Source organism: Barbatula barbatula, assembly GCF_947034865.1.
Source record: "Barbatula barbatula genome assembly, chromosome: 6".
NCBI lineage: Eukaryota > Metazoa > Chordata > Actinopteri > Cypriniformes > Nemacheilidae > Barbatula > Barbatula barbatula.
In genome coordinates this window covers 25,786,874-25,796,153 of record NC_136765.1, presented here as the reverse complement: position 1 = coordinate 25,796,153, position 9,280 = coordinate 25,786,874, and the positions used below count along the sequence as shown (strand labels likewise).

At 37.7% G+C, this 9,280-nt stretch overlaps 1 protein-coding gene across 1 annotated transcript; it reads right to left on the bottom strand.

Moving 5' to 3' along the window:
• Positions 1-1,458: 1,458 nt before the first annotated feature.
• On the bottom strand, positions 1,459-8,714 carry crls1 (cardiolipin synthase 1). Its single transcript, XM_079457911.1, has 7 exons — positions 7,783-8,714; positions 6,604-6,741; positions 6,343-6,472; positions 4,827-4,912; positions 4,668-4,736; positions 3,178-3,269; positions 1,459-3,103 (listed from the first exon to the last, which is right to left on the bottom strand). Exons 1-7 carry the CDS (start codon positions 8,236-8,238, stop codon positions 3,013-3,015), a joined length of 1,062 nt encoding a protein of 353 aa, XP_079314037.1. The 5' UTR covers positions 8,239-8,714; the 3' UTR covers positions 1,459-3,012.
• Positions 8,715-9,280: the final 566 nt, after the last annotated feature.

Here is a 9,280-nt window from a genome sequence, read left to right as displayed (position 1 = left end):
TATAAATATGATGCTAAAACAAAAAATCTGAACGTATAGACGCATTCATCTGAACAACATAAACAACCGTTACTGCGCATGCACACTTTTGTGACCCAGACTGAACTTCCACTACACCTTCACAAACAATAGAGCGCCTGTAGATTATTCTGATAACAATAAAGAAACTGAGATGAAGCGTTACTTGGCTAAACTTGTCTCTCCAATATTATGACTTTAGACTGTGATACCAAGATCAACCGCTAGATGTCAGTGGACCGTACGGTTGCTTTAAACGCGACCCAACTACAGGACCCGTTCAACAAATGAACATACATTAAATATTAAAGGTGATGTTAGACGCTAGCCAAACACAAACCGGAAGTTAACTGGGGGTCAGGTGCACGTGCGTCCGATGAAACGCTCTATAAAAAGTATGCCATGTGTTGTCTACCAAGTTCGTTACACTATATTAAGTTGTATATAATGTACTGTAAGCGGCTGCTGCTTCATGCATTTGTCTTCATAAAACTCGAAAACATGAATCACGAAGAAGAAAATGACTTGCGTTTCCATATCCAGGTGAAGAGGACTATAACTCCACCACAGAGCAGAACACCATCATCCCCTGGACAACAAACACGTTTAACGTCTCCACCGCAGAGAGCTCAACAACAACATCAGCAGTCGTCAATCCATCGCCATCTGCCATCACGACAAACACACCAGCCCACGTGACATTCATCTCCTCAGACAGAATCCACATCACACACGGACACAACAGCATCCATCAACTGTACCTTTGACCCCTGTGCTGACCTCCAGGTGACCTGTGGGTGTTCACATGTGACAGCACTGCGCTGGAGTACGAGGTTGTTTTCAGCCGTGGAGGTTTAACACAGAAGACGCAGAGATTGCGTTCAGCGGCCTGTCAGGTGTTTGTGTGCGTGCGCTTCAGGGAAGAAACACATCAGAACCCAAATGACCTTCTGTTGTGATGGACATGAACACAGAGCTCTTATAGTGATGTGTGTCATCCTCACTCTGACCGTGATAACACAAACCTTCTGTCTGATCAAGCTGAACCGGCGGAGAACCCCACATCTAACCAGACTCATCTCCATTCCTAATCCTGCATTTGACAATCCATAAGAGCTTGTGTGAGAACACATACAGTATGTACGCAAATGACTGGACAAAGCCATATATCAGAAATATCATCTTATATCAGATATAGATCCAATATATCAACCAGACATAAGGCTCTACATTTCAAAGTGATATACGATCCTATATAAATCAGATATAAGACCACATTTTTTAAAAGTATGTCCTATATATATATATATATATATGTGCAGTACATAAATACACACACACTATGGCATGCCATTCAGGAAATCAAAGTATTTATAAAATGATTGGTTAAATATATTGAATTAATGTATGAATATATATGGATTAAGACTTAAATATATGGAATACAACAAGAATTTATTGAATAAAGTATGAACATATGGAATTAATTTGCGTAATCATGTGCTCATGTTCATGTGGTGGTCAAGTGACGACACATTTTGTGTTATGCAGTTTACTGCTTCTGTATGCGTAGATTATTATCCCACATTTCTCCTGGATATCTTAAGTTTTAAAGGTTTTTATTGGCAAAAACATAACAAAGAGTCAATATTTACGATGTTGAACAGCCTTGTTTTTCATAACCTCTGTAATCGGCTTTGGCCTGCTGGATATAAGCTTCTGGGCCAAATCCTGACTGATGGCGAACATTTCTTGCCTTATGTCTTGTCCACTCACTTTTTGAGGATCTTGTCCACTCCTCTATATGGGACACCTCGCGAGTATCAGTCACTTGTCTCACAGCTGATTGGTCCAGTTTTGGTTTGCTATCTCTAACCCAGAATAAAACTCGCTCCGTTAGTTACCATGGCGACGAAACCCGCTTAAAACCAAGCCACCTTCTTGAGCCCGAAAACTCTGAGTATACTCAGACTAAATGCAAACTCACCAGGATCAAAACCCAAAACCCTTTTTTGAATTATTAGAAAATGCATTGGATCACTCTGCATAATAATCTGATGAACACTACAACAGTTTCAGCAGAAACTTTGGAAAATACAAGAGTTATGTCACTTCCAATACTTTTGGACAAGACTGTGCAAGACAAATAACAGATAAAAGATGCTATGATAGATATAAGACCATTTCCGTCAGCACTGATAAGCCATGTGGTTAGCGCAACATATCGCCAGAGTGCTCACAGGGTCCCGAGTTCAGTTCCCACCCTCGAGAGTCCTTTGCCTATTGATACTTTCATCTTAACAACATAAACAACCGTTACTGCACATGCGCACATTTGTGACCCAGACTGAACTTTCGTTACTTGGCTAAACTTGTCTCTCCAATATTATGACTTTAGACTGTGATACCAAGATTAACCTCTAGATGTCAGTGGACTGTACGGTTTCTTTAAACGTGACCCAACTACAGGACCCATTCAATGAATTGTTTATTTAATCAAATGAACATTCAACTAAATACAGTGATTATACAATAAAATAATAACAAATTAATATCTACATAAATTAAATAAAAAGTAATATTAGACACAGGCCAAACAAAGCGGAAGTTAACTGGGGGTCAATCGCGCACGTCCAATGAAACGATCAATATAAGGCCTGATATGAAATTAATTTCTTTGCGCGTGAATGGAAGTCAATGGAACAGAAAGTGTAGTGTGATCGCTCAAGTGTCTTGAAACATGTACCCGTACAAACATTAAGCACATGTATTTGATGTTGGTTTTATTCTGAAAATCGGTTCAGAGTTGATTAAAAGTGATTTTAAAAACACCTTTTGTGACGCTGAAATGCATATACCGATGACAAGTGACATCACGTGATATAAATACAGTCATGAAAATAATTTCCGTCTTTATACAGATGAAACAGATGTTGCCTACAAAATGCTGCAGTGTTTGAAGAGAGAGGGATTCTCCACAGATGATCAGTCAAATTATTTATTGTTGTTCAGCACCTCAACAGTCTTTTTACCGTAATGATAGTAGCTGTATGCAGACACTGTGGTGGTCAGTGCGGTAATGTACCTGTGAACAAACATAAGACACGTGTTTGATTGTGTTGACATCAGTGCAGATGAGTGCTGAAGTAAGACTCTTACCACAGTGAGTGCAGTAAAACACTGTCAGTGAAGTGAAACACAGGAGCCGATAGAGACGCCGCCACCAGAAATAATTGAACCGCCGTATTGATCTGAAAACAAATACACACAAACGCCTGACACGTGAATATAAACACACAAACAACTCAAAATAATCCATTCGTTCACACCAGACGCGGTAAATTGCACTATTGGCGTGTTGTTGGACGCTTGAACATGAACGTTTACTCGCTTCATTCGCGCATGAAATTCACTTCAAAACAAACGCAAATCCACGTGATGGGAGAGGCTTTAATATGTATGTATGTATGTATGTATGTATATATATATATATATATATATAGCTCAAATTGAGAAAACAGCATTTTTACAACTGACCAGATTGTCTGACCTCCTCACTCACTTTCTTCCAAGCAAGATCCTTTTTATTCCTGTTTCTATAAAAGTAAGATGTATCCACATACAGAGACGATGATTTTGTCCTCCATTGTTGTTTCGGATTTCTGCCTCCGCTCACTACGTCGAATATTCGCCAAAGTTAAACATTTTCAACTCTCGCGATTTGTGTGAATCACACATTACCTGCATCAAAACAAGTTGAGGTGTTTGATGAAAGCTTTCCAGGGTTCGATTGATGGGGAGAGATCTGTCAGGACGCTCAATACTAGATTACAATTATTACAGTATAACTGGCTAATGCGAGTTTATGTAACACCTGCATTATCAAATACATTTAATGATAATGTCCTAAGTGTAATCTATATTTATGGGAGGAAATCCGGAAGTTTTGGAAAGAAGTGCACAATGCGACAAAGATTTGTAAGAAATGTGTGTCCTGTAATAGGAGGCCTTTAAGATATGTGTTTTTGACTATATTTAATTTAAATGTATTTAATTATTAATTTTGTGGTTGTTTGATGATTTAAATTATGTGAATATTGTTTGTTATAATTTGTGAAGTTATGTGTGGTAAAAAAAAAGAGATAAATTTTTTTTTTTAAATAATATTTTAAACATAAATACAACTTCTATATTACACAATCACGTTGGAAAGGTCACGGTTGACGTAGATTTCAACAGATTAAACATCCCGGATACGCACACGAACAGACCAGTTCAAACTATTATCTTGCACAATGACATATAACGTGTCATTCAACATCCAAGAACCTTTGAGCGCTCGTCTTTCTCCACACTCATAAAATCAAACTCCTCAACTTGTTTTCAACAGAAGAAATAAAAACAATGCACATAATGAAATGCATTGATGCAATAATAAAAACAACTGTATGACATGTGGGAGAGCGAATTATCGTGACATTTTAATTTGAAAGCGAACTGCTCCTTTAAGTTTAGTTTCGATCTCTAAGGGTTCCAGTAGGCTATGTTTCCAAGTTCAGGGAAAACACAGATTCTAATGACGTCGTGACCCGTGCACGAATATCCTTACGACAGAGTTTCTGAGGTGATGTGAAAGATAAACGTCTGACCTTGCTGATAAGTGTTGGTTTTAAGCGAGCCGTTGTGTAGCAGGGATTGAAGAATTTACTGAGCGTTACCTGAAGACACAAGACAAGAAAACATGATTTCTTCACGGCAAAGACAAATCACTTATAACTAATGACACAAATCACAGTTAACACACTTACTGGTGCAGGAACAGTTTTATATCTGACATAGAAAACAGCAGCGATCAGCGCCACATCTCGACATATCACCAGTGCTGTCAGAGGAACTTTAAAAGAGACCAGACGAGACGTTTAGAGACAGAAAACATGATGATGTACCGCCTCAAACATTCTAAAATACATGCATACAGCAGGGGCCGGATTCACCAAACTGTTCTTTACACAAAATATAAGATTACATTTAAGATTAATTACAGGAAAGATTTTTGTCGTAATAATAAAAGAATATGTTTATCTATAAGATAAGCTTTGTGTGTAACAAGCATGCAGCATTCTTATATAGCCAATATATATCAGCATTTATGGTCGCATGTTAGCTAATACGTTGGCAATAACGGATTAGATCATTCACACATCACCCGTATGAGGTCCGTTCGGTTGCAGATGCGGTGCGTCAGTACAGTGATCGTTTACCCATCGAGTCTATTTTTGCTGTACAGCACGGACTGTTTTAAAGTGATAGCACACGTATCACGCTCTAAATGAACACAAATGGACCAAGAAATGCAATAATTTCACCATTAATGCATATAAATTAAGATTACTACCATTTCTTGATTTTATTTGTTTAATTAAGCAATAAAAGCAGATTCAAATGTTGTGTAGTACCGATATTCTACAGTGTTTATATTGCGTGAGGAAGGTGCTTCTATGCAGATGGTAACGGGTGGTACAGAAAGTACAAGACGGCAGCGCGATGGATGACACTCGGCTAATTCTTGAGGTAGAGAAATACAAAGTGATTTATGACCCCAGGACTGTTTTAATAAAGACATGATTGCTAAAGAAAAGGCAAATCAATCATATATCAGAAATTTCCATTGTTGACTGAATCACACTGAAGATGAGGACCGATAGCACGCTACAAATGTAGTATGTGTGGAAGCAAAATGCCACATGACGGATCTGTACTGTATCGTGTTTCTCTACGCACCGCATACGTACTGCACACGGAGTTTGCTTGAGACCCTCTCCGTTTCCAGTCACTTTGTCCCAGAATCATGTAAAAAGCACTCCGTGTTTAATAATGAGAGCTTAAGTAAGGGAGCTAGACCTTGTCATTATTATATCAAAATAAATATTCCTTTATGGCAAGTAAAAGTCAAAATCTGGCACAATACACATCACATGTGAATTAAACAAACACATCTTACCTTCTGAGATTTAACAACCGTGAGGCTGTCTTAACTTTAAGATTATATCTACGCCAGCTTTTGTTTTGAGAATTAGGATTCTTTGTAATGTTTTTCCTAAAATCCATCTTGAGTTGCAACATTTATAAGAACCGTCTTAAGAAGATTTTTTCGGGAAAACGTAACATTCCTACGTTTGTATTATGTATATAATGTATTATTTATTATTAAGAAAAATGTTTTGTGAATCCGGCCCCAGGAAAGACAAATATTGTAACCTGTCTCTGGATAAAACCTCATGTATTTGTATGAGATTCTTTAACGTCCGGTAAGAAGAGTTTCACCTGGTATGAGATGTGCATATGTCAGACTAACATACAGCACACTGATGAGAATCTTATCAGCCAATGGATCCAATGCACTGCCGAGAGCTGATTTCTGATTGGGCCAGTTACGTGCGATGTAACCGTCCATCTGAAATTAAAAACACAGAAACTATAAAGACAACAAACATTTGTATTAACCAGCAAACGTCAAGTAAGCCGTTTTTTAACTTGCTTTATTTCTATGTTGTCACAGATCTACACAGGTTTTTTGTGTCTCACCAAGTCCGTCGCTCCAGCCAGAAAGAACAGTCCAAGAGACACGTGAAAATACTGCTCCATGATTAAATAACCCAGAACCGGAGACAACAGAATCCGAGCCACGCACAGATAGTTAGGGATCGTCCAGGGATTCTCATACTGTCAATAATTGACACAAATACATCAGCATATTTCATTCAATTCAAACAATGCAGTTTATGTTATATGTATATACTGTATGCGATCAAATACTGGGAATGATATAAAAAGGTAAAAAGTTACGAATTAACAGAACAGAGAGTGAGGCTGCGTCTGAATACCACACTTGAAGTCTTGGCCACTTGAGAGTGTGACCGCGAGAGGAAGTAAGAGCGCAAGTCTGTCCAATGTCTTAATACTCCAAAGTGCAGTGCCCTTAACGCACACTATTCTGGGTGAAGTGTATCCCATCATGCATCACGCTCTGGATATATCCTGAGACTTGTTGCCCAGGTCTCGCGAGATGTTGTGGAAAGCCTTCTTATGTGAACTACTTTTTAAGGTTATATTCCTTTATTCTGTGTTGGGCTAACATGTGTTTTTCTTTGGGTACAGCTACAGTTGCTTTGATACAATAGAAATAAAGCTGGAAACACTACAAGACAGAATTTTTTAACTAGACATCACACACTTGCAGAAAGTTTCAGATAGAAATGTGTTTCTATTTTTACAAAAGTCTGCAAGTGTCTGATGAAATCTGTTCATATTTATAAAGTCTTGTAGTGTATTCCAGCCATAACTGATCAAATCTGCAGACCGGAACAGACTTTCTGCAACAAGTCTGGACTGAAAATCTGAGAAAAAGTCTCGCAGTGCATTTTAAAAATTTGACTATATAATTACATATTAAATATAATTTCGAAATAAAACTTATTGGTGAAAACTCCAGTTATGCATTTTGTAAAACTTCTTTTTAGAAACACCACATGAATCAATGTTTGCACTTGTTAAGTGTGTCCCACACTACATGCTCACTAGGGATCTTCACACCCACTAGAACACTTGGGACAAAAACAGGAAATACGTCATGAAAGTAGTCGAGTGGTCAACCGCAAAGACCACAGCCAGATGTTGTTGATAGTTTAATCAAACTATTTCTTGTTTTATATCTAATGGAAATGAAATAGAATCAGACAGACAGGTGTGAGCACATCTACTCACCAGCTCTTTAAACTGGAAACGTCGCTCGTTACTTTGAGGTGAAGATGACGAAACTCTTTCTTCTTCATCCGTTTCTCTTCCGTCCTGTTGTGAAGCTTCATCTCTCGATGCTTTAGTGCAGAATCCATGTGAAGCACGTGGACTGAAGCCGGAAGTCAGAAGTCGAGAGGTTAACAGCTGCGCGTGAAGACTGTAGTGATGCGCGTGTAGTTTCGATCGACACACAACAGATGTCAGAAGTTCAGAGTTCAGATTTGTTCCTCTGTGAAGGTTCGGATCTGATGATGAAGTGAGTCCGGCGGGCGTACAGGTGTGAATGACCCTGATCTTCAAACATCTGGAGTTCTTCAGCTGTATGTGTGGAGATATTTTAGTGACAGCAGGGTTGACACTCAATCTGTGTACGTGCCCTTTAGCACAAGCCCACAAACTGCTTTTACAAGCTGCCCAAAACATGTCAGCTGTTTAAACTCAATGAAACCTAACGCACACGCATCTCTCGAACTCAACTGAACGTATCGATCCGTGCACGTTTAACTTCATTTTCTCAACATTTCAAAGAAACACAAATGACCCACGTTTCGGAATCCCTGCCGTATTCCGAGCCGCCTCTGTGTGTGTGTGTTTACGACAGTTGTCGTAAGGGGGCGGGGCGGTGCCGTAAAGCAAACACGCTTTGTTATTATTATTACACCGAGAGATTCATCAAATCAATATCATCATTCAATGAAAAACATTTAAGATTCCACAAGTTTAACAAAACACATAGTTGTGATCAATAAGTTGTTTTTGATTTCTGTCCAGAAAAATTGTGTCTTAGGACATTCTGAAAATAAATGATTAAAAGTCTCGGTAGAAGTCTTAAAACATCCTCTTTATAATGTTGTATCACCAATGATTTAACCTGATAGACTCCATGGAAAATTTTATACGACAATTCTTTGACCGTGTTTGTGATGCAATGTTTATCAGGTGTCTTCCAATTACTCCAATCAAAACATTTTTGGAAATTTGTTAAATTATTATATTATATATGATTTTATTGTTATAAATCCCCGTTTTTTTACATTCATAAAGATAAATGGTGTGGAAAGATAACTCACTTTGAGAATTTAAAAAATGAAGTTAAAGCATATTTGAAAACAATAAGAATACGTAAAATTTACAAGCAAAGAAGACTATAAAGCTATTTAATAAATACAAGCTCTTTATGGAAAAGGCCTTTTAGTTTAAATTTTTTTATCGTCTTTTTTTAAACCCCTGACTTGGATAGGTTTATGTACTCTTATTTGTATAATACGGTTCAAATTGTTCTTCATTAATAAAAAAAATAAGATTATTGGCATGATAAAACAAATGTTACATAAAGCACAGGGACATTAAATATAAACAAGTACACACACAGATTAAGATAAAAATGTAAGTATATAAGTATCTATACATACATCTCAATAAAAACAAAAAGAGCAAAGTATTGATGAAATATCTCAGTGATATA

Coding starts and splice junctions, on each gene's coding strand:
- crls1 (XM_079457911.1), bottom strand. CDS start 8,238: ATGTTTTGGGCAGCTTGTAAAAGCAGTTTGTGGGCTTGTGCTAAAGGG. Junction 6,473..6,603: donor TGGCTGGAGCGACGGACTTG/GTGAGACACAAA, acceptor TTTTAATTTCAG/ATGGACGGTTACATCGCACG. Junction 4,913..6,342: donor ATATGCACATCTCATACCAG/GTGAAACTCTTC, acceptor TCTCTTTTAAAG/TTCCTCTGACAGCACTGGTG.